The 25399-nt window shown below is 36.6% G+C and overlaps 1 protein-coding gene across 1 annotated transcript in view; it reads right to left on the minus strand.

Moving 5' to 3' along the window:
* The window catches only part of LOC123535348 (uncharacterized), a gene marked incomplete at its 3' end in the record, with an annotated part of 55690 nt that extends 31343 nt beyond the window's left edge, over window positions 1-24347 (minus strand). The window contains 4 exon segments of the mRNA XM_053533765.1: window positions 11920-11993; window positions 15378-15475; window positions 16786-17702; window positions 24130-24347. Coding sequence (XP_053389740.1) covers window positions 11920-11993; window positions 15378-15475; window positions 16786-17599 — 986 coding nt within the window.
* Between the last annotated feature and the right edge of the window lie 1052 nt (window positions 24348-25399).

Consider the following 25399-nt stretch of genomic DNA (forward strand, 5'->3'; position numbering starts at 1 on the left):
TGGGTCTTATCAACACTGACAGAAGGCTACAAATTAGAGTTTGTAAAAAAAACGAAATTCAACGGCATAAGACAAACGATAGTACCTTTAAAAGATCAAGAACTTATTTCAAAAGAAATAGATATTTTAATACAACAAAAGATCACAGAGTGATCTTGGTGCCCACGATTGACCTTTTTTTGCATGTTCCAAATTTCAAGACTAGCTTAAGGTCAAAATCAAGGTCAATTTTCATTTCAGTACACAAAACTGTGCATGTGGTTCATGCATGTGGTCCAAATTTGAAAGCTGTAGCTTGAGAAATGTGAAAGTAGGTCACTAGATCAATTTCAAGGTCAAAGTTCATTTCGGTACACAAAACTATGCATGTGCTTCAAATTTGAAGGCTGTAGCTTGAGAATTGTGAAAGTAGGTACATTTGTACTAGGTAAAAATCAAGGTCAGATTTCAATTCAGAACACAAAACTATGCATGTGGTCCAAATTTGAAGCCTGTAGCTTGAGAAATGTAAAAGTAGGTCACTAGGTCAATCTCAAGGTCAAAGTTCATTTCGGTACACAAAACTATGCATGTGGTCCAAATTTGAAGGCTGTAGCTTGAGAAATGTGAAAGTAGGTAACTAGGTCAAAATCAAGGTCAAATTTCATTTCAGAACACAAAACTATGCATGTGGTCCAAATTTGAAACCTGTACCTTCAAAAATGTGAAAGTAGGTCACTAGGTCAATGTCAAGGTCAAAGTTTATTTCGGTACACAAACATAATTATGCATGTGGTCCAAATTTGAAGGCTGTAGCTACAGAAATGTGAAAGTAGGTCACTAGGTCAATCTCAAGGTCAAAGTTCATTTCGGTACACAAAACTATGCAGGTGGTCCAAATTTGAAGGTTGCAGCTTCAACCTTCAAATATGTGAAAGTAGGTCACTAGGTCAGTGTCGAGGTCAAAGTTTATTTCGGTACACAACCCTATGCATGTGGTCCAAATTTGAAGTCTGTAGCTACAGAAATGTGGAAGTAGGTCACTAGGTCAAGATCAAGGTCAACTCATGTCAAGGCTCATCTAGCCACCCAGAACTATATGTGTGGTCCAAATTTGAATGTTGTAGGTTATGGACAAGAAGATTTTAAAAGTTTTTCCCAATATAAGTCTATATAAACCATGTAACCCCCGGGGCGGGCCATATTTGACCCTAGGGGAATAATTTGAACAATCTTGGTAGAGGACCACTAGATGATGTCACATACAAAATATCAAAGCCCTAGGCCCTCTGGATTTGGACAAGAAGATTTTCAAAGTTTTTCCCTATATAGGTCTATATAAACCATGTAACCCCCGGGGCGGGCCATATTTGACCCTAGGGAAATAATTTGGACAAACTTGGTAGAGGACTGCTAGATGATGCTACATATCAAAGCCCTAGGCCCTGTGGTTTTGGACAAGATTTTCAACGTTTTTCCCTATATAAATCTATGTAAATTATAAAAATAAACAAAGGGCCATAACTCATTCAAAAATTGTTGAACCAGTCTGATTTTCAGAGGGACACAACTAGGGTACTAATACATCATTCTGACAAAGTTTGGTCAAAATCCCCCCCTGTAGTTTCTGAGAAGATGCGATAACGAGAAATTGTTAACGGACGGAAGGACGGACGATGGACGCAGTGATTTGAATAGCCAACCATCTGATGATGATGGTGGGCTAAAAAGATGCCATAGAAAAAGTTCCAATTCAAAAAAGTCAAGAAGGTTTTTACAATACCTTCTTTTTTAGTTCCAAAAAAGAATGGCCAAATGCATCCAGTGATAAATTTAAGACCTTTAAACATGTATCAAAATGGATAGATTAGCAAAAGTGATCAACATGGTGAGACCAAAAGATTGGGGGTTTACGATAGTTTTAGCAGAAGTGTACCTTCCCACTCCAATATTTCCCAATCACAGAAAGTATCTACGCCAGTGTTTTCAGTGGAAAGCAATGTGTTTTGGTCCGACTTGTGCTCCCAGAGTATGGACAAAACTAGTGTCTGTAGTAGCAGCATATTTGAGAACACTGAACATCAGACTAGGAGTGTATTTTGACGACTGGCTTTGCCTGAATCAAGTAAAACAATCTTTACTAAAAGATCAGAATGTATGTCTCAATCTTATGGTCTCCCTGAGGTTCATGATAAATGTCAAGAAGTCCAGTTTAGTACCCAGTCAATCGTTTGTTTATCTGGGAGCCCTTTTTCAATTACATCTTGGCCTGGTTATGCCGACAGAGGAGACTCAGGTTCCGCAAAATACAGTTAGCATTAGAACCTCTAGTGAAAGGACATGCCAAAGCTCAGGACTTCTTGCATCTGCTGGGATTAATGGCAACCTGCATTGAGTTGGTTCCCAATGCATGTCTGTACATGAGTTCCATACAACTACATCTGCTCCGTTTTTGGAAACCTTCAAAGTGTCCAATAGATATGTTGATACCCATAACTCAACACCTACTCAGTCACTTGCATTTGTGGAGACAAAAAGGAAACATTTTGAAGGGTCGCCAATTACAGTGGTGCGATGTCAGAAGTTATAATCACAACAGATGCTTCGAAAACCATGTATGAGGGTCACATGGGGAACCAATTTTTTCAAGGGAACTGGTCAATAGAACAACAGAAATGGCATACAAACCTGTTAGAATTGGAAGCAGCAGTGTTTACTTGTTGTGAAACATTTCCTCCCTCAATTGAAACAGAAATCTGTTTTGATAAAATCTGACAATTCGACTTGTGTACAATACATCAATCACCGGGGTGGGGTTGGGGGGGGCACTCGGTCCAGTCATTTATGCATGAAAACTTGGGACTTGTGGAATCTGGAAATCAAGAACCAATTCAATTTACGAGCAGTATATATAGCAGGGAAAGAAAATGTGTTAGACAACCAATTGAGTCGCAGAAAAAATTTAGCAACAGAATGGTCCTTGAAAACGGAAATAGTGCAGAGTATTTTTTTTGATGTGGGGTCACCCATTGATGGATCTATTTGCATCGATAATGAACCATCAGACGAAAATTTTCTGCACTTGTTTCCAACTCAGGAAGCATATGCAATAGATGCTCTCTCAATTTTGTGGGAGAACATGTTTGCGTATGCTTACCCACCAATTTGCCTGATTCCAAAAGTTCTGAGACATATGTCACAATTCCACTGCGAAATAATACTAATAGATCCGCACTGGCCATGGAGGCATTGGTACACGGAGCTACTCCAGCTACTGATAGCATGTCCAGTTCAGTTACCTGTAGTACCAGACCTTCTAGTTCAACCTCAAACACAGATATACCATCCACAGCCAGAACTCTTCAGACTAATGGCATGGAGACTATCAACAGACAGTTTGAAAAGAGAGGCTGTTCTGGAAAGTCTAGAAATTTATTCAGGGCCTCTTGGAGATCTGGTACCCAGAAAGACTACAATGCAAAATAAAAAGTAGCTGGTGAAGTTCAAGGGAAATCAATCCCAATAATGCATCTTTGATTGATATGTCTGATTTTCTTGCAGATCTCTTTCAAGAAGGGTTGATGTATAGAACTATTGCAGGTTACAGAAGCATGCTGTCTGTTGTTTTACTAACTAAAGATGGTTTCAAGGTTGGTCAGCATCCAGATATCATTCGTCTCATTAGAGGTGTTTTTAATTCTAGGCCACCGCAAAGAAGACTGGTACCAGAGTGGAATTTGGAGACTGTATTGTAAGCCTTAAGGAAGAAACCTTTTGAACCTTTGAAAACTGCTTCTTTGAAGTTAGTTACTTTTAAAACTGTTTTCCACATTGCAATTACATCTTTCAGGAGATGCAGTGATCTTCAATCCCTGCGGCTAGGAGAGGGTTCAGTGAATGTACAGAGCACAGGAATCACATTTACAAGACAAGGTTTGTCAAAACAAGACAGAGAACACCATTATGGTGCAAAGATATTCATTCCAGTTTTTGAAGAAGACAAGTTACTAGATCTGAAGTGCAGTATATATTACTATTTAAAGAAAACAGAGAAATTCCGTAAGAAACCTGATGCAAATTCCTGGAATAGAGGAACTTAGTGTTTTTCTCAGTTTGAAAGAACCTCACAAACCTATAACCTCTCAAACAATAGCTCACTGGATTGTAGACTTTAAAGCTGACATTAAACAATAGGAACCTTAGGACACGTGGTCATAGCACAAGAGCAATTGGATCTTCTTATGCTTTGTACAAAGGTGCTTCATAAGACTCTATCCTTGCTTCATCTGATTGGAGCCGCAAGACAACATTTGTAAAATACTATTTGAGGGACACGTCGGCTTAAATATCAAGTTACTAGATTATCTTGCACCGTAGGAAAAAAAAGCACTGGAAGTGCTATTTTCTTTGAAATAGTATAATTTTGTCCCTTTAGCGAGTCGCAAATGGTTATTTTCTTCAATGAATTTGAAATACAGATAAGATAATGAGTCTGATGTATATATGTATATAAGTGATGTACATAGGGATAATCAGGTTACAAGATATAAATGCTGATGATTGTGTCAAAGAAGTTTTTATTTTATATTATTTTAAAAGAACCATGTACCACAATTAGGATGATTATGAATATTCAGACAAGTGATATTGGGATCAAGAATAGAATAAAATATTGTTTTATCATGGGTCACATTACATGACATAATAATCACATAGATAAAAGTATTTGAAGGAAATAAAAATAATATTAGTAACACAAATAATGCATGATTCGTATTGGTGTAAAAACAACTAACTAAGGCTTAATAAATCTAACAGTGCCTACTACAAGGCTTCTCCCCTCCACCCCCTTAACAAAATAACATACCCAATAGGCCTAACACCTATATATGCAAATACACCATAAAAATAATATAAGCTTCAGATGAAACAGTCTGTTGTCACAATCAGGCACTATTGAAAGAATATTTGTCAAACTCTAGAGCATCACAGGGCTATCTATAGTTTTGCAGACAGCTGTCTGTAGTTTAGCAGACAATTAATTTAAATAACATTAGATGTACACATGAGCTAAAATATTTCCTTTGGAACTGAAGATTAATAAAATATCAAAATGTGTTTATAAGGCATGTATAATATCATCTATAGTATTGCAGATGATGTTACATGTAAAAAAGATTGTGTAAAAGTACAGTAGAGTTATCATTATCAATACTATAAACATTAAGCTTGATAGAGACATCAGACCGTTATGTAACTTACGCACAAATATTGGATGTTCTAAAGATCTTGATTATGAGATATTATTTAAATTCCCATTAAAAACACGAAACCCTGCGCAGTTCGTTCCGCAGAAGCCATCCAATAAACAACTCATCAAAGTATGCACCAGACCACAGCCAGGAAACACATGACGACAGGAGAAGCATGCCGAGTGAGCAGCCATCTAAAAGAAAAAGATGACTGTTCTCCCGCCAGACCACCCAAAAAATCCTGCAAAGAGCGACCGATACCCAGATCTAACTAACATGACCACTGCAAAACGAACAGAGCAGAGCAAGATCATACAATAGTCTTTCTAATGTTATAAATCTTATACAAGAAGTTAGCTAGCAACAAAATAACACTAGCATTTTCTGTGCTCATTAACCATACAAATTTTGTATTACAGTCCATATCTTTAAAGTTTCTCGAGTACTTATTTATTGCCTCATAAAATTCAAGTCTATGACAATCATAAGCTGGACAACACATACAGAAATGAATTTCATCCTCCACACAACCATAACAAATATTACAGATTATATGATCACATGGCAAGTTCTTATAATGACCTGTTTCAACATGAAGTTTATGAGCACTAAATGTAAACTTAGTAAAGAAAACTCTTACATCTTTTTCATGTAAAATATTAAAGTATGGCTCTCTACAAAATTGCTGTTTAAAGGGGGGTTCCCAGTTAGGTGTCTGCGCAAAATGTTTCTTGATTTTATTTATACTTTGTGGTAATATACCTACATGTATTAAGTTTCATTAACAAGTATTGTTGTTACTAGTTTTGACTTCCTTTTATAGATATTCACATTTAAAGTGGGTGGGGTAATCTGACATGTGACCAGCCAGGAACACAATTTTTGTTATTTTTTTAAAAATGGTTCTAACTTTTTACCTGAAACTTTCATGATAAAATAACTATGCAATGGACATTCACACAACATGTTGCATTTTAAATTGTACTGAATACTTTTTTCATCACAGAGCCACAAAGTGGTCTAATCAAATTTACTGATTTTCAATGGACGAACTTTACCAAAAAGCTAAAACATTTTTCATTAGTTGAGATATTAAGGTGTTATTTTCAGCAGATATTGTAAACTAAATAAACATAAAAATGACAGTATATCAGTATACTCTGATTAATATTGGAAGAGTGGTACACTCTCAAACTGGGAAAAGGTGGTTGGGGTAAATAAATATTCGAAGCAACACTACAAAAATTGTGCAGTTGTTAAGAAATGGCCTCAGATTGTCTATTACTATCTTAATTTTATTAAATACAGCATTGATTGATAAATTGTAACAAAAAAAAATCCCATTTTATACATGTGTGTCATGGAAAAAGCATGGACCTTGAACATGACATGTAGACAAACCAAATTAACCCTGAAAGCTCAAAGTATTTCACAAAATGTTTTGCCTGAGGCAGTATATTTTGAGGAAAGCTATTGTTCAAATTAACATTAAATTTTCTGCATTGATTTTTCCATGGCACACATGTATAAAGTCTTATTAAAGTGGAAAAAAATGTTAAAATTTATCAACCAAGTCTGTATTTAATAAAACTAGAATGTGTCTGTAGGACACAGGGTGTGTCCCCCTCCCCACCCCCACCACCTCGCATGGTACATTTGGCACAAATAAGTGGAAATAATTCAAATGTTTGCAGTCTTAATGGGGTATAGCCTCAAAAAACTATGAAAAGGATTCATTATTCTATACCATATACTTTGTGAGCATCACAAACAAAAAATCCACTATTTTAGCTATTTCAAGGGCCATAACACTGTAACAGATGCTAAAATTCTCAAGAAGTGCCATGTGTGCAAAGGTCGCATTATGATAAAGACTCAAGCAAGGTTTCATGAATTTATATTTAAATACTTCTGAGTAAGGCACCGAGAATACTTCTGAGTAAGGCACATAATTAGGTAAAAATGTGCATTTATCAGTTACTATTTCAGGGGTCATAACTCTGGAAATAGGGGGCAAACCCAGATAAAAATAGTATATGCGCAAGTTCATATCATGATAAACACTCATCAATTTATATCAAACACTTTTTGAGCTAGGCATGTCACAAGGTGAAAATGTGCATTTTTGACTATTTCAGGGGCCATAACTCTAGAAATAGGGCGCGGACCCAGATTAGAAATAGGAGATGCACAAGTTCATATCATGATTAAGACTAATGCAAGGTTTCATGAATCTATATCAAATACTTTTTGAGCTAGGCGTGTCACTAGGTGAAAATGTGCAATTTTTACTATTTCAGGGGCCATAACTCTAGAAATAGTGGCGGAGCCAGACGAAAAATAGAAAATTTGCAAGTTCATATCATTATAAAGACTCATGCAAGATTTCATCAATTTATATCAAATACTTTTGGAGCCAGGCGTGTCACAATGAGAAAATGTGCATTTTTTACTATTCCAGGGGCAGTAACACTAAAATTAGGGGGCGGAGCCAGACGAAAAATAGAAGGTGTGCAGGTTCATATCATGATAAAGACTCTTGCAAGGTTTCATCAATTTATATCAAATACTTTTTGATCTAAGCGCGTCACGAACTTCGGACAGACGCACGGACGGATTGACGGACGGACGCACAGACAAATGCAAATATATATGCCCCCACCACTCATGGTGGCACAATTAAGATAGTAATAGACAATCTGAGGCCATTTCGTAACAACTGCACAATTTTTGTAGTGTTGCTTCGAATATTTATTTACCCCACCCACTTTTTCCCAGTTTGAGAGTGTGCCACTCTACCAATATTAATCAGAGTACACTGATATACTGTCATTTTAATGTTTATTTAGTTTACAATATCTGCTGAAAATAACACCTTAATATCTCAACTAATGAAAAATGTTTTAGCTTTTTGGTAAAGTTCGTCCATTGAAAATCAGTAAATTTGATTAGACCACTTTGTGGCTCTGTGATGAAAAAAGTATTCAGTACAATTTAAAATGCAACATGTTGTGTGAATGTCCATTGCATAGTTATTTTATCATGAAAGTTTCAGGTAAAAAGTTTGAACCATTTTTAAAAGAATAACAGAAATTGTGTTCCTGGCTGGTCACATGTCAGATTACCCCACCCACTTTAAATGTGAATATCTATGGAAGTAAGTAAAACCTGGTAACAATAACACTTGTTAATAAAACTTAATACATGTAGGTATATTACAACAAAATATTAATAAAATCAAAAAACATCTTGCGCAGACACCTAACTGGGACCCCCCCTTTAGCATAAGTTCTTAATTTACCCATACTGTTATTATTACAAAATGACAATGACTCACTCCACTTTGATTTGTACATACATATCAACTTATTCTTGACAACAGACAGTAAATTCTTATCATTCAAGTTTGTATGTTCAACTGATAAAAAACATGATAAACACTTGAAACCCAACTAGGTTTGTTACAATAATTCAGATTTTAACTCTCTATGAAAGTTTCTAACAACAATGAACTGACATTACCAACACTCAGTCGTTGGAAATATTTCACAGTATTACAAATGGCATCTACAGCTAGTGGATATCTACCCAGTTCACCAACAATAGCATAATTTGTAGCATATTTAGACACTCCACACACATATTTCAGAAATTTAATCATGATAGTAAGATGAAATTACCAGTATCACCACCAGGATAGAGAGGTAATTAAGTACTGCTTTGAAATCTATCCTAATGGTAAAGCATAATCAGTAAGTTAAACTTGACTGAAGTAAAATTATAAAATTTGTACTTCAAGTTTGAATTTTATGAAACAGTTTAACCTCCATCCCATTGTAATTTTTATAATTGGAACGTTCTGATCGTAAAGATAAACTGAAGCACGTGTGCTTCACTTCCTGTTTCGATCACTAAGACGCTTGATTTTATTTTTCAAGTGTCTGACGAGTCTGAACGTTAGCAAGGGAGATAAATCCTAATACAAGAGGACCATGATGGTCCTGAATCGCTCACCTCTTCCCACATGACCCAGTTTTGAGTATGACATCGTTTTTTCTATTATTTGACACAGTGACCTAGTTTTTGAGCTCATGTGACCCAGTTTTAAACCTGACCTAGATATTATCAAGATAAAAATTCTGACCAATTTTCAAGAAGATCCATTGAAAAATATGGTCTCTAGAGAGGTCACAAGGTTTTTCTATTATTTGACCTATTGACCTAGTTTTCGAAGGTACATGACCCTGTTTTGAATTTTACCTAGATATCATCAAGGTGAACATTCTCACTAATTTTCATGAAGATCTCATGAAAAATATGGCTTCTAGAGAGGTCACAAGGTTTTTCTATTTTTATACCTACTGGCCTAGTTTTTGACCGCACGTGACCCAGTTTCAAAACTGACCTAGATATCATCAAGGTGAACACTCAGGTCAATTTTCATGAAGATCCATTGAAAAATATGGCCTCTAGAGAGGTCAAAAGATTTTAATAATTTTAGACCTACTGACCTACTTTTTGACCGCAACTGACCCAGTTTCAAACTTGACCTAGATATCATCAAGATGAACATTCAGAACAACTTTCATACAGATCCCATGAAAAATATGGCCTTTAGAGAGGTCACAAGGTTTTCTATTATTTGACCTACTGACCTAGTTTTGATGGCACGTGACCCACTTTCGAAATTGACCTAGATATCATCAAGATGAACATTCAGACCAACTTTCATACAGATCCCATGAAAAATATGGCCTCCAGAGAGGTCACAAGGTTTTTCTATTATTTGACCTACTGACCTAGTTTTTGATGGCACGTGACCCACTTTCGAACTTGACCTAGATATCATCAAGGTGAACATTCTGACTAATTTTCATGAAGATCTCATGAAATATATGGCCTCTAGAGGGGTCACAAGGTTTTTCTATTTTTATACCTACTGGCCTAGTTTTTGACCGCACGTGACCCAGTTTCAAAACTGACCTAGATATCATCAAGGTGAACACTCAGATCAATTTTCATGAAGATCCATTGAAAAATATGGCCTCTAGAGAGGTCAAAAGATTTTAATAATTTTAGACCTACTGACCTACTTTTTGACCGCAACTGACCCAGTTTCAAACTTGACCTAGATATCATCAAGATGAACATTCAGAACAACTTTCATACAGATCCCATGAAAAATATGGCCTTTAGAGAGGTCACAAGGTTTTTCTATTATTTGACCTACTGACCTAGTTTTTGATGGCACGTGACCCACTTTCGAAATTGATCTAGATATCATCAAGATGAACATTCAGACCAACTTTCATACAGATCCCATGAAAAATATGGCCTCTAGAGAGGTCACAAGGTTTTTCTATTATTTGACCTACTGACCTAGTTTTTGACGGCACGTGACCCACTTTCGAACTTGACCTAGATATCATCAAGGTGAACATTCTGACTAATTTTCATGAAGATCTCATGAAATATATGGCCTCTAAAGAGGTCACAAGGTTTTTCTATTTTTAGACCTACTGACCTAGTTTTTGACTGTACATGACCCAGTTTCGAACTTGACCTAGATATCATCAAGATGAACATTCAGACCAACTTTCATACAGATCCCATGAAAAATGTGGCCTTTAGAGAGGTCACAAGGTTTTTCTATTATTTGACCTACTGACCTAGTTTTTGAAGGCACGTGACCCAGTTTCGAACTTGACCTAGATATCATCAAGATGAAGGTTCTGACCAATTTTCATGAAGATATTATGAAATATATGGCCTCTAGAGAGGTCACAAGGTTTTTCTATTTTTAGACCTACTGACCTAGTTTTTGATGGCACGTAACCCAGTTTCGAACTTGACCTAGATATCATCAAGGTGAACATTCTGACCAATTTTCATGAAGATCTTGTGAAATATATGGCCTCTAGAGAGGTCACAAGGTTTTTCTATTTTTAGACCTACTGACCTAGTTTTTGAAGGCACGTGACCCAGTTTCGAACTTGACCTAGATATCATCAAGATGAACATTCTGACCAACTTTCATAAAGATCCAATGAAAAATGTGACCTCTAGAGTGGTCACAAGCAAAAGTTTACGGACGGACGCACGCACGCACGGACGCACGCACGGACGGACGACGGACGACGGACACCGCGCGATCACAAAAGCTCACCTTGTCACTTTGTGACAGGTGAGCTAAAAAAAGCATATTCAGTAAGTTAAACTATTTCATAAAAATCAAACTTGAAGTACAAATTTTATAAGTTTCATTAAAATTGGGCCAAAGTTGTGACCTCTAGTGTGTTAACAGTCAAATTGTTTCACCTTGAGCACTTCGTAAAAGCTCAGATTGAGCACTTCGTGCTCTGATGAGCTAAAAATATCTGACATAAAAGTCAGCAATGAAGAAAGGAAGTCATCAAAATTACTTGAGAACTTTATCTCCAGAAATTTTGCAATACAATTTAGAGTATGAATGTATTTACTGGTCAAAATTCTGGGAGGCTGTCATCTATTTTTACCCTATTTTGTGAAGTATTTGTGTAACATTATTATTTACCATATATCTACTACGTATTTTGTGAAGGGAAACAAAGCCAGAACTTTTCTGGAGTCTTCCTGGTTTGATATTGCATAAACATCATTGGGCAATCCTTTCAGAAGAAATGAAAATGTGGAAATATTTCACCATTACCTATTTCCAGGCTCTTCTCGTATCGCAAGCAAGGGGACAATTGCAAAATGCATTGCTCTGGCACACAGTTTTTCCTGAAAATTACAAAACACAATAGTAATAATCTAAACTTTTAGTCTGCTGGCATTGTGGCAGTGATTTTGCCTTTGTGACCAGTGCACATCAAGATTTGCCTGCATGTATGTGCACACAGATCATGGTCTGCACTTTTTGCTATTCAGTCAGTAAATTTTCAGTGAACGCCCCTTCAAATAATAGGTGGTATTGCCCAGATTGAATGATGGATCAGCCCATTTTATCAATTTAGCAGACACAGATTGTTTTATTAAAGGACAAATACTGAAAAGGGAACTGATGTTGTTAAACTATGAGGTAACGGTTTGCATCAATTAGTATCATCACAAAGTCAAGTTACTTTGTCACCCTTCAAGATTTACTAAAACGGTCTTTATTCCTAATAATGGCAATTTTACATACTGTCAAACTGACTACATATTTAACGAAAACATCATTTTAATTTACAGGGGTGTAAAATTTAACTTGCCCGCTCACACTGGTGAGTTAAAGTCTGCATAGGACGGATGGACCTCACTGTATACTCTTTTGGACCTACATGTAAGTCCCTTACCTGGGGAAAACCTTAAGCATCTGAATTTGCTTCTATCTCTAATTTTGGTGAAAATCCTTTAAGCTGTTCATTAAAACAAAACTTATTTAAACGTTTTTTTCTATGATTTCCTGTCACGCACAAAAACACATTACCATCAGAAGAAATCATTCAAAAGTATTTCTATCTTAACTGTAATGGCCCCAAGTGCATCCATATTTGTTTAAAAGGGTGCACTTGGACCCTCTGGAGAGGACCTTATAATAATGCTAAAGACCAAGTTTAATGAAGATACATCAAGTGGTTCAAGAGAAAAAGTGTTTTAAAGGTATTTCTATTTAAGCTCTAGTGGCCCCTAAAAGGGGCCAAATGCCCCCATTTTAACAAAATTGGGAGAGAAGCTTAAACTAATGCTACAGACCAAGTTTGCTAGAGATCCATCTAGCAGCTCATAAGAAGAAGTCTTTAAAATGTATTTCAATTTTTAGCTCTAGTGGCCAAAAACAGGGGCCAAGTACCCCCATTTGAACAAACTTGGGAGAGGACCTTATAATCACGATATAACCAAGGTTGATGAAGATCCATCAAGTAGTCTTTTAAAGGTTTTTCTATATTTAACTGTACTGGCCTCCAAAAAGAAGCAAAAGGACCCCATTTGAACAAAAATTTTGAAAGGACCTAATAATGATGCTTCAGACCAAGTTTGATAAAGGTTCATCTTGCAGTTCATGAGATGAAGTCATTTAAAGATATTACTATATACAGCTTTAGCGGGCCCTAAAAGGGGCCAAGTGCCCCCGTTTGAACAAACTTGGGAGAGGGCTTTATAATGATATTACAGACCAAGTTTGATGAAGATCCATCCAGTTGTTCATGAGAAGAAGTCATTTGAAGGTATTTCCAATTTTAGCTCTAAAAGCCCTTAAAAGGGGTTATGTGCCCGCATTTGAACAAACTTGGGAGAGGACCCTATAATGATGTTACAGTTGAAGTTTGATGAAGACAGAAAGTTATTTTAAAGGTTTTTCCATTTTAAGCTCTGGTGGCTCTTTAAGGGCCAAGGTGAACCATTTGAACAATGTTGATAGAGGTCCATGCCAGGATGCTACTGACCAAGTTTAGCGTAATTCTGACCAGTAGTTTCAGAGGTAACTAGAATGTGTTTGTAGGACACAGGGTGTGCCCCCCCCCACTGGTACATTTGTCACAATTAAGGGACAATAATTCAAATGTTTGCAGTCTTACAGTCTTAAGGGGGTAATATAGCCTCAACAAACATTTTATGAAAAGGATTCATTATTCTAGGCCATATACTTTTTGAGCTATGAGCGTCACAAACAAAAAATCCACTATTTTGGCTATTTCAAGGGCTGTAACTCTGTAATAAGCACTAATATTCTCAAAAAGAAAGCCAAGTGTGCAAGTTCATATCATGATAAAGACTCAAGCAAGGTTAAATGAATTTAGATCAAATTCTTTTTGAGCTAGGCAAATTATTAGGTGGAAATGTGCATTTTTGACTATTTCAGGTGCCATAACTTTAAAAATAGGGGATGGAGCCTGCCAAAAAATAAGAAGTGCGCAAGTTTATATCATGATAAAGACTCATGCATGTTTTCATCCCTTTATATCATATACTTAGCTAGGTGCGTCACAAGGTGAAAATGTGCATTTTTAACTATTTCAGGGACAATAACTCTGGAAATAGGGGGCGGAGACAGACCAAAAATAGGAGGTGTGTAAGTTCATATCATGATAAAGACTCATGCAAGGTTTCATCCATTTATATGAAACACTTTAGAGTTAGATGCGTCACAAGGTGAAAATGTGCATTTTCAACTATTTCAGGAGCCATAACTCTGGAAATAGAGGGCAGACCCAGATGAAAAATAGGAGGTGCGCAAGTTCATATCATGATTAAGACTCATGCATATTAAAAAGCTTTTTGAGCTAGGCCTGTTACAAGGTGAAAATGTGCATTTTTGACTATTTCAGGGGCCATAACTCTGGCAATGGTGTCGGAGCCAGATGAAAAATAGGAGGTGCGCAAGTTCATATCATGATTAAGACTCATGCATATTAAAAAGCTTTTTGAGCTAGGCCTGTTACAAGGTGAAAATGTGCATTTTTGACTATTTCAGGGGCCATAACTCTGGCAATGGTGTCGGAGCCAGATGAAAAATAGGAGGTGTGCAAGTTCATATCATGATTAAGACTCATTAAGACTCATGCAAGGTTTTATGAATCTATATCAAATACTTTTTGAGCTAGGCATGTCACAAGGTGAAAATATGCAAAATTTTATTAAAAGTTGTCACTGAAATCTTAGATGTTAGAATAAAATCGCAGAACAATGCAAGTTCAAACATGAATGTTAAAATAGGAGGTGCGCAAGTTCATATCATGATTAAGACTCATGCATATTAAAAAGCTTTTTGAGCTAGGCCTGTTACAAGGTGAAAATGTGCATTTTTGACTATTTCAGGGGCCATAACTCTGGCAATGGTGTCGGAGCCAGATGAAAAATAGGAGGTGCGCAAGTTCATATCATGATTAAGACTCATTAAGACTCATGCAAGGTTTTATGAATCTATATCAAATACTTTTTGAGCTAGGCATGTCACAAGGTGAAAATATGCAAAATTTTATTAAAAGTTGTCACTGAAATCTTAGATGTTAGAATAAAATCGCTGAACAATGCAAGTTCAAACATGAATGTTAACTCTGCCTTTAATACATATTTAACATACAGTCCCTATGATTGAATTACTAAAATAGCTGTAATTTCATAATATATATATTTTTTTTTTTTAAATACCCTTAAGTGAAATGGCATTTTTTTATAACATACATTTGTAAGGGACCTCAGCTTCAACTCTGCTGCTTCCTCACCAAACTTCACTCTTTTCACCACCAGATGCATGTCTATACCAGGGATTTTTCCTTTGGCTGTAATATATAAACAAAAGGAACTCACTTACCTGACCATTACCTTTAAACCTTGTTTCTGACTGCATTCAATTAAGACCAAGTATGACAAGTATGATTAGGAGAAGCCATTTAAACATTTTTCTAGCTCTTGAAGCCCTGAAGTACATTCAAGCAGAGTGGAGTGAATTACTTTTGATTCACAGATTGACACACTATCATCAAGGCAAACACTCTGATCAAGTTTCATGACTATCAGGCATAGAATATAACTTCAGAATGAAAACAAGGTTTTTCTTTGACTATACCAGGTGACATTGTTTTTTACCCAGAAAATTTGACCAAGATTTCATCATGACAAACATTTTACTAAGTACAATGTAGTTCATTTGGAAACTCTGTGTTAGCAAACGTTTTTAAAGGATTAGACCCAGTGACCAAGTTTTTCATCCCAGGTGACCAATGTTCAAACCTTGATTTCATTAGGATACACATTCTGATCAGCTTTCATGTGCATCAGATAAATATTTAGACCAAGTATCATTTAAAACAAACGTATGCCAACTTCAGCACAAATGAAGTTTTTCTATTTTTTAATCCAGTGGCCTACATTTTAACCACATAAATAAGTTTAAAATTAACCTAGATTCTCAGATTTCATATGAATTAGATCTACCACTAGTGTACATAAACTTTTTCTGTGATCTGACCCAGTGACTTGGTAAGTTTTTAACTCCACTCCAGATGATTCAGTTTCAAAACTTGACATTAATTTCATTAAGACAAATATTCTGACTAGGTCTCATGTTAGTGGGAATGTCGCCTCTAGAGTGTTTACAAGGTTTTCTTTGATTTTACCTAGAGACCTAACAGTTAACCCAAATAACTTTCTACTATAACCTCAATTGTTCTGAACAAAATTAATTTCGTGTATAGATTTTTTTTTTCAAATGCTACTTCTAGATCTTGGCTCAGATGGCCCAGTATGAAACTTTCGAAAAGGATATTAATATTTTAACAAAGGCTAATTAAGGTTAGGCATACATTGTCATCTCTCAAATGTTAAAAGTAAAAAATTCTTCAAGTATCACATTACGCCTAACACAGGGCAAAAATTTTGTGTTCAAATGAGCTATTAATACCGACTGATTAAATATTATTGCAAACATGGATAATTATGTTAAAATACAACATATAATTATTTACAGATTTTCTTATCATAGGCATGGGATTTAACACAGTTGTATACTGTTATATGATAAATACACCATAACATAAGTACTTATTTAGAATTTAAATAAATACCAGAACCGAGGAAGAAACATACTTACACACAAATATATCCCCATATCCTCCCTTGTGTTCAGGTTCATTGCCACAACTGCTCAGTAAATCTTTTAGATTTTGCTCGTTTAAAACTTTAAGTCTCCCTTTCATGTCCTGCTCTGAATCAAAAATATCTTTTAGTCTTTCATCTCTTTCTTTTGTGTTACCATCAACAACATCTGGATCCTTTTGAATTACAGGATTTTGTTTTACACTTTCTGGGTTATATATACTATTTGGGTTTGGGAGTACAACATTATCTCCATCATTTTTTTTTACAGCAGCTTTTATTTTTCCCAGTTCATTTATTATATTATCAATGCTGCTGTCTACTTTTTCATCTGGTCCACCTGGTTCAACAGTTACATTACCACCAACTTTAGCTTGTGTAGTATCTGATTTACTTGCACCTGCTGCCTGTGTTCTGCTAGAGTTACCCACAGTCCTTGTCACAGTAAGTGTTTGGGGTGGAAGATTTTGATTATATTCTCTTTCCAGAGAACGCCTACGAGCTGCATCTGGTTCATCATCATCTGTATTCCCTGACTGTCCATCTGTACTGTTCTCACTAAAGTGACTTCTCCCAGAAAGATCAGGGCCATACTCATTACTATAAAGCTCACCTTGTACATGTGTCTTTCCAAGCTCTCCTTGCATAGCAGCCAATGAAGGATTATAACTTTGCTGAGTTTGGAACTGCGCTGAATGATAACTATTCTCATTATGCTTTCCAACCATTAAACTGTCTGGCCGGTACTGTTCACCTTGGTTCTGCTCTCCAACATTTTCAGCAGGAAGATCAACACGTAACCGCTGCATACGATTTATAGCTTCTGCTTGATCATTAGCTTGATGTTGACTGATACCTGTTGTTTTAGGCCTTGCTCCAGTTGCACTTTGTAAGGTGTTTTGGTTAGTGTTCCTGTGACAATAACTATTGAATATAGTTTACAAAAAGAAAGTTTATATCCCCCACACTTGTTAAATAGAGAAAATTGAGACTGAACCTTAGCGTGACTTTAACCTTTGATCTAAATCTTGTCATGGGTATGTCACCCTTTGTAAGGAACATTCCTATCAAACTATAATGTCTATCGATGTATAAACAAGTTACAGACCAGTGAAGAAAAATGACATTAAACATTTTACATCTGTTTTCATGGCCTCTGAGCTAGAGATTTGAATTCCGAGATGTCTGCAAATGCTAATATAGCAATTTTTGGCCCTTCAAGTGGCTATAACTCTGGAACCCATGATGGGATCTGGCCAGTTTTCGAAAGGAACCAAGATATTATGCCAATACAAGTACTGTGCAAGTTTTATTAAAATCAATTGCAGAATGTGGTCTCAATCTTGTTCACAAGTCAAAACAAGAGGGTCATGATGACCCTGAATCGCTCTCCTGAGTAATATGAGCCACACGTTTAAATGGACACACAGATGCTAAAATATTAGAAAGTAGGTCAGTAGATCACATTCAGGGTCACTGTAAGTCAGTTTTAAATTTTGTGTGCAAAAACTGTACATGTCATCCAAATTTCAAGGATGTATCTTTAAAACAAGAGGACCATGATGGTCCTGAATCGCTCACCTCTTCCCACATGACCCAGTTTTGAGTATGACGTTGTTTTTTCTATTATTTGACATAGTGACCTAGTTTTTGAGCTCATGTGACCCAGTTTTGAACTTGACCTAGATATTATCAAGATAAAAATTCTAACCAATTTTCATGAAGATCCATTGAAAAATATGGTCTCTAGAGAGGTCACAAGGTTTTTCTATTATTTGACCTATTGACCTAGTTTTCGAAGGTACGTGACCCTGTTTTGAATTTTATCTAGATATCATCAAGGTGAACATTCTCACTAATTTTCATGAAGATCTCATGAAAAATTTGGCCTCTAGAGAGGTCACAAGGTTTTTCTATTTTTATACCTACTGGCCTAGTTTTTGACCGCACGTGACCCAGTTTTGAAACTAACCTAGATATCATCAAGGTGAATAATCAGATCAATTTTCATGAAGATCCATTGAAAAATATGACCTCTAGAGAGGTCAAAAGATTTTAATAATTTTAGATCTACTGACCTAGTTTTTGACCGCAGTTGACCCAGTTTCAAATTTGACCTAGATATCATCAAGATGAACACTCAGACCAACTTTCATACAGATCACATGAAAAGTATGGCCTCTCGAGAGGTCACAAGGTTTTTTTATTATTTGCCCTACTGACCTAGTTTTTTAAGGCACGTGACCCAGTTTCAAACTTCACCTAGATATCATCAAGGTGAACACTCTGACCAATTTTTATGGAGATCCATTCACAAGTATGGCCTCTAGAGAGGTCACAAGGTTTTTCTATTTTTAGACCTACTGACCTAGCTTTTGACCGCACATGACCCTGTTTCAAACTTGACCTAGATATCATCAAGATGAACATTCAGACCAACTTTCATACAGATCCCATGAAAAATATGGCCTTTAGAGAGGTCACAAGGTTTTTCTATTATTTGACCTACTGACCTAGTTTTTGAGGGCACGTGACCCACTTTCGAACTTGACCTAGATATCATCAAGGTGAACATTCTGACCAATTTTCATGAAGATCTCTTGAAATATATGGCCTCTAGAGAGGTCACAAGGTTTTTCTATTTTTAGACCTACTGACCTAGTTTTTGACGGCACGTGACCCAGTTTCGAACTTGACCTAGATATCATCAAGATGAACATTCAGACCAACTTTCATTCAGATCCCATGAAAAATATGGCCTTTAGAGAGGTCACAAGGTTTTTCTATTATTTGACCTACTGACCTAGATTTTGACGGCACGTGACCCAGTTTCGAACTTGACCTAGATATCATCAAGGTGAACGTTCTGACCAATTTTCATGAAGATCTTGTGAAATATATGGCCTCTAGAGAGGTCACAAGGTTTTTCTATTTTTAGACCTACTGACCTAGTTTTTGATGGCACGTGACCCAGTTTCGAACTTGACCTAGATATCATCAAGATGAACATTCTGACCAATTTTCATGAAGATCTTGTGAAATATATGGCCTCTAGAGAGGTCACAAGGTTTTTCTATTTTTAGACCTACTGACCTAGTTTTTGATGGCACGTGACCCAGTTTCGAACTTGACCTAGATATCATCAAGATGAACATTCTGACCAACTTTCATAAAGATCCCATGAAAAATGTGACCTCTAGAGTGGTCACAAGCAAAAGTTTACGGACGCACGCACGCACGGACGCACGAACGGACGGACGGACGACGGACGACGGACACCGCGCGATCACAAAAGCTCACCTTGTCACTTTGTGACAGGTGAGCTAAAAAAAACAACAAGAAAGTAGGTCAGTAGGTCAAGGTCACAGTCAAGTGACGCCTAATCACTAGGGGTCATCAGGTAACTATAATTAAACAGTTTAGAAAATATGATCTGATAATTTTTTAAGTATTTATTCCTATATAAGTCAAATAACAAGTAACCCCCCAAGGCGGGGCCTCTTTTCACCCCAGTGGCTTAATTTGAACAATCTTGTTAGAGATCCACTAGGCAATGCTACATACGAAATATCAAAGGCCTAGGCCTTGAACTTTCAGACAAGAAGATTTGTTTTCCCTATATTAGTCTATGTTAATTTTGGGACCACCAGGGCAGGGCCTCCTTTCATCCCCAGGGGCATAATTTTAACAATTTTGGTAGAGGACCATAAGGTGATGCAACATACCAAATATCAACAGCCTAGGCCTTGCAGTTTCATGCAAGACGATTTTTAAAGCTTTTTCTCCCTATATAAGTCTATGTAAAACTTCAGACCCCTGGGGCAGGCCTCTTTTCACCCCAGGGCTATAATTTGAACAATTTTGGTAGATGACCATAAGGGAATGCTACATACCAAATATCAAAGGCTTAGATCTTGTGACTTTAGACAAGAAGACTTTTTTAAAGTTTTTTCCTATATAAATCTAAGTAAAATTTGTGACCGCCGGGGCAGGGCCTCTTTCCACCCTAGGAGCACAATTTGAACAATCTTCATAGAGGACCATTAGATGATGTTACATGCCAAATATTAAGGCTCTACGCCTTGCGGTTTTGGACAAGAAGATTTTTAAAGTTTTTCCTTTCAGTTGCCATGGCAACCAGAGTTCTGCATGGAATTCAATTCTTTGAACAATTTTGAAAGGGGGCCACCTAAGGATCAATCCTGTGATGTTTGGTGTAATTCTGCCCAGTTGTTTTCAAGAAGGATTTTTTAGAAATTGTTGATGGACACACGACAGGTTGCAAAATGTGGTCATGATCTTGTTCACTGGCCAAAAATAGCAAATTTTGGCCCTTTAAGGGGCCATAACTCTAGAACTCATGATGGGATCGGGCAAGTGTTCGAGAGGAGCCAAGATATTAGGCCAATACAAGTTGTGTGCAAGTTTGATTAAAATTTGTTGCAAAATGTGGTCTATCGTGTTCACAAGAAATTGTGAACAGACGACGGACAGACGGACGAAGGATGATGGTGATCAAAAAAGCTCACTCTGTCACTATGTGACAAATGAGCTTACAAGAGCTGTCCGTTAGACAGCGCGCTCCACTATTCGGCGATTTGACAGTAAAATAAATTTATGTCTCAATAAGAGACCTCTACTTTAAAAAGAAGATACACCAAGATATAAAAAGACCCTACTACCCAAAGGGGTTAAAGGTCAAGTATGGAAGGGGTAATGATGATGATGGTAAAATGTATTTTAAGTTTCAATTCATTATCTTATATAGTACCAAAGTTTTGTCCAGAAAACGAAGTTTGTCAAAAAAAATGCAGATGATGAATACAAAGAAATATTTTTAAATTAAAGTCAATATCTTTTAAAGTATCAAAGATATGTCTATAAACGAAGCTTTCGAAAAATTAACATGAAAATAATTCCAAGTATAACTCCTTCGTGACCCAGACCTTGGGTATAATGGGCCCAGCCCCTGCAGATACTTTGTTTTTATGCTGGACAATGTTTATGTGAAGTTACAGTAAGATATAAGCAATAGTAACAAAAATATGACAGAAAAACAAAGGTTACCTAAAAACTTTAACCTTACTAAAAATAACCTAAGTATAACACCTTGATGACCTTGACCTTGGGTCTAATGGGCCCACCCCCTGCACATACTTTGTTTGTATGCTGGACAATGTCTATGTGAACTTACAGTAAGATATAAGCAATAGTAACAAAGATATGACAGAAAAACAAAGGTTGCCGAAAAACTTTAACCTTAAAAATAACCCAAGTGTAACACCTTGGTGACCTTGACCTTGGTTATAATGGGCCCAACCCCTGCACATACTTTCTTTGTATGCTGGACAATGTTTATGTGAACTTACAGTAAGATATAAGCAATAGTAACAAAGATATGATAGAAAAACAAAGGTTGCCAAAAAACTTTAACATTAAAAACAGGAGCTGTCCGTAAGACAGCCAATGCTAGACTATTCGAAATATTGTCCCAGGAGCAGGAAAATATTACCCTAAATGTTAAAATATCTATAGAGTTTCAATCCAGTATCTACATTAGTTTTAGAAATAGTAACTTGCATGCAAAACTTTAACCAGAAGTTTTAAGTTCAACAGGGGACATAATTTGACCAAAATGCATGTCAGAGTTATGGTTGATGCAATCAACTAGTTTTATAACCCTGAAGGCACATGTGAAGTTCCAATTTAATATCTGCATTTGTTTTGCAGATAGTAACTTGCATGCAAAACTTTAACCAGAATTTTCTAAGTACAAAACGGGGCATAATTTGCCCAAAATACATGTCAGAGTTATGGAACTTGACCTACTGAGGTTCATAATTGATCTAGAAAAAGAAAAAAATAAGTTTCAAATCTGTATGCCTATAAGTAATAGCTGTATGTACTTGCACGCAAAACTTTAACCAGGATTTTCTAAATCCAAAAGGGGGCATAATTTGGCCAAATGCAGGTCAGAGTTATGGGACTTGATGTTATCAACTATTTTTATAACCCCGAAGACACATGTGAAGTTTCAATTAAATATCTGTATTAGTTTCGGAGATAGTAACTTCCCTGTAAAACTTTAACCAGGATTTTCTAAGTCCAAAGGGGGCATAATCTGCCCAAAATGCAAGTCAGAGTTATGGGACTTGACCCAGTGAGGTTGGTAATTGACCTAGAAAAAGAAAAAAATAAGTTTCAAATCTATATACTTTTTAGTAATAGCTGTATGTACTTACACGCAAAACTTTAACCAGGATTTTCTAAGTCCAAAAGGGGGTATAATTTGGCCAAAATGCAGGTCAGAGTTATGGGACTTGATACTATCAACTAGTTTTATAACCCTGAAGACACATATAACGTTTCAATTCAATATCAGCAGTAGTTTTGGAGATAGTAACTTGCATGTAAAACTTTAACCAGGATTTTCTAAGTCCAAAAGGAGGCATAATTCGGTCAAAATACATGTCAGAGTTATTGGACTTGACCCAGTGAGGTTGGTAATTGACCTAGAAAAAGAAAAAATAAGTTTCTAATCTGTATGCCTTTTAGTAATAGCTGTATGTACTTGCACGTAAAAATTTAACCAGGATTTTCTAAGTCCAAAAGGGGCATAATTTGGCCAAAATGCTGGTCAGAGTTATGGGACTTGATGCTATCAACTAGTTTTATAACCTCGAAGACACATGTGAAGTTTCAGATCAATATCTGCAGTAGTTTTGGAGATAGTAACTTGCATGTAAAATTTTAACCAGGATTTTCTATGTCCAAAAGGGGGCATAATTTGCTCAAAATACATGTCAGAGCTATGGGACTTGACCCAGTGAGGTTGGTGATTGACCTAGAAAAATAAAAAACAAGTTTCAAAGCTATATGCCTTTAAATGAAAGCCGTATGTACTTGCATGCAAAACCTTAACCAAGGTGTGACGCCGATGCCGACGCCAGGGTGAGTAAAATAGCTAGACTATTCTTCGAATAGTCGAGCTAATAACTGAAGTATAACACCTTGGTGACCTTGACCTTGGGTATAATGGGCCCAGCCCCTGCACATTGTTTGCTGGACAATATTAATGTGAAGTTACGATAAGATATAAGCAATAGTAACCAAAAAAACAAAGGTTGCCGAAAAACTTTAACCAAGAAAGCTCACGTTGACGCGGACACTGACGCCGGGGCGAGTAGAATAGCCGCCCTATTCTCTGAATAGTGGAACTAAAAATTGATTGCAAAATGTGGTCTCTATCGTGTTCAAAAGAAACTGTGGACAGACGGACGACAAACAGACGGACGACAGACGAAGGGCACTACGTGACAGCTGAGCTAAAAAAACTTACTGCACTGTTGGTCTTTCCCATTGTGTTTTCCTGTAAACATGATCAACATAATATATTCTTCCATTTGCATCCACCCTTTCCTCCCAGCCAGTCGGGAGTTGCAATGGAGAAGCTCCAAATGACTGGGCTTGTGATCTTGAACTTTCCAAATGAGAAATGTTATATGTTGAATCATCAGAAATTGTACTATCTGATGCCCTGTGAAATAATCAATAAATACTGTGATAACAATACCTGTGTGTTATTTTTACTACAACTGCTAATAATAGGATTTGTGGAAAACAGTGAATACTACAAAACATCATCAAGAAACACAAAATAAAAGAAAATGACAGTAAACAAGAAATTGGGGGCTGGGGATGGGGGTCGGTGGTGGGGGTTAAGGGCAGGGGTAAATCCCAAATAAAACTCAAGGTGTACAACTTCATGTGTTGAACAACATTCCTATTAAGTTTCATGACTCTAGGTCAAATACATATTGATATCTGAGTGGCACAAGCTTTTCGTTCGATTACATAATCTTTGGCTAAAGAGCTATAACTCTGTACTTGCTGCCTGAAATCCCAAACAAATCCCCTGATACACAACTTCACATGCATTTAATATCCCTGTACTGTTTATGGACCCTAGGGCATATACTTGACAACAAGATGGTCATGAGGATCCTATATCGCTCACCTGTTAAACTTGGCCTTAGAATCATCAAGAAAAACATTCTGACCAAGTTTCATGAAGACTGAGTCATAGATGTGGCCTCTGCAGTGTAAACAAGCTTTTCCTTTGATTTTAGTGTGACCTAGTTTTTGACACCAAATGACCCAGTTTTGAACTTGGCATGGGAATCATCAAGAAAAAACATTCTTACCAAGTTTTATGAAGATAGGATCATATATATGGACCATAGAGTGTTAACAAGCTTTTCCGTTCATCTGACCGGGTGACCTAGTTTTTTACCCCAAATGATCCAGTTTCAAAGCATAGGAATCATCAAGATAAACATTTTGACTAAGTGTCATGAAGATAGGGTCATAAATGTGGTATCTAGGGTATTAACACCCTATTCCTTTCATTTGACTTGGTGACCTAGTTTTTGACTCCACATGACCCATTTCGAACTTGGCCTAGAGATCATCAAGATTAACATTCTGTGCAAGTTTGTATCAAATCAAAGCATAAAATTAATGAAACCTCTATATGGCTGAAAGTGCCAAAATAGAAAATTTTGCCCCATTCCGGGGCAGTAACTCTAGAACCCAGTATGGAATCTACC

This window comes from Mercenaria mercenaria, unplaced genomic scaffold (genome assembly GCF_021730395.1).
Source record: "Mercenaria mercenaria strain notata unplaced genomic scaffold, MADL_Memer_1 contig_3082, whole genome shotgun sequence".
NCBI classification, from domain to species: Eukaryota; Metazoa; Mollusca; class Bivalvia; order Venerida; family Veneridae; genus Mercenaria; species Mercenaria mercenaria.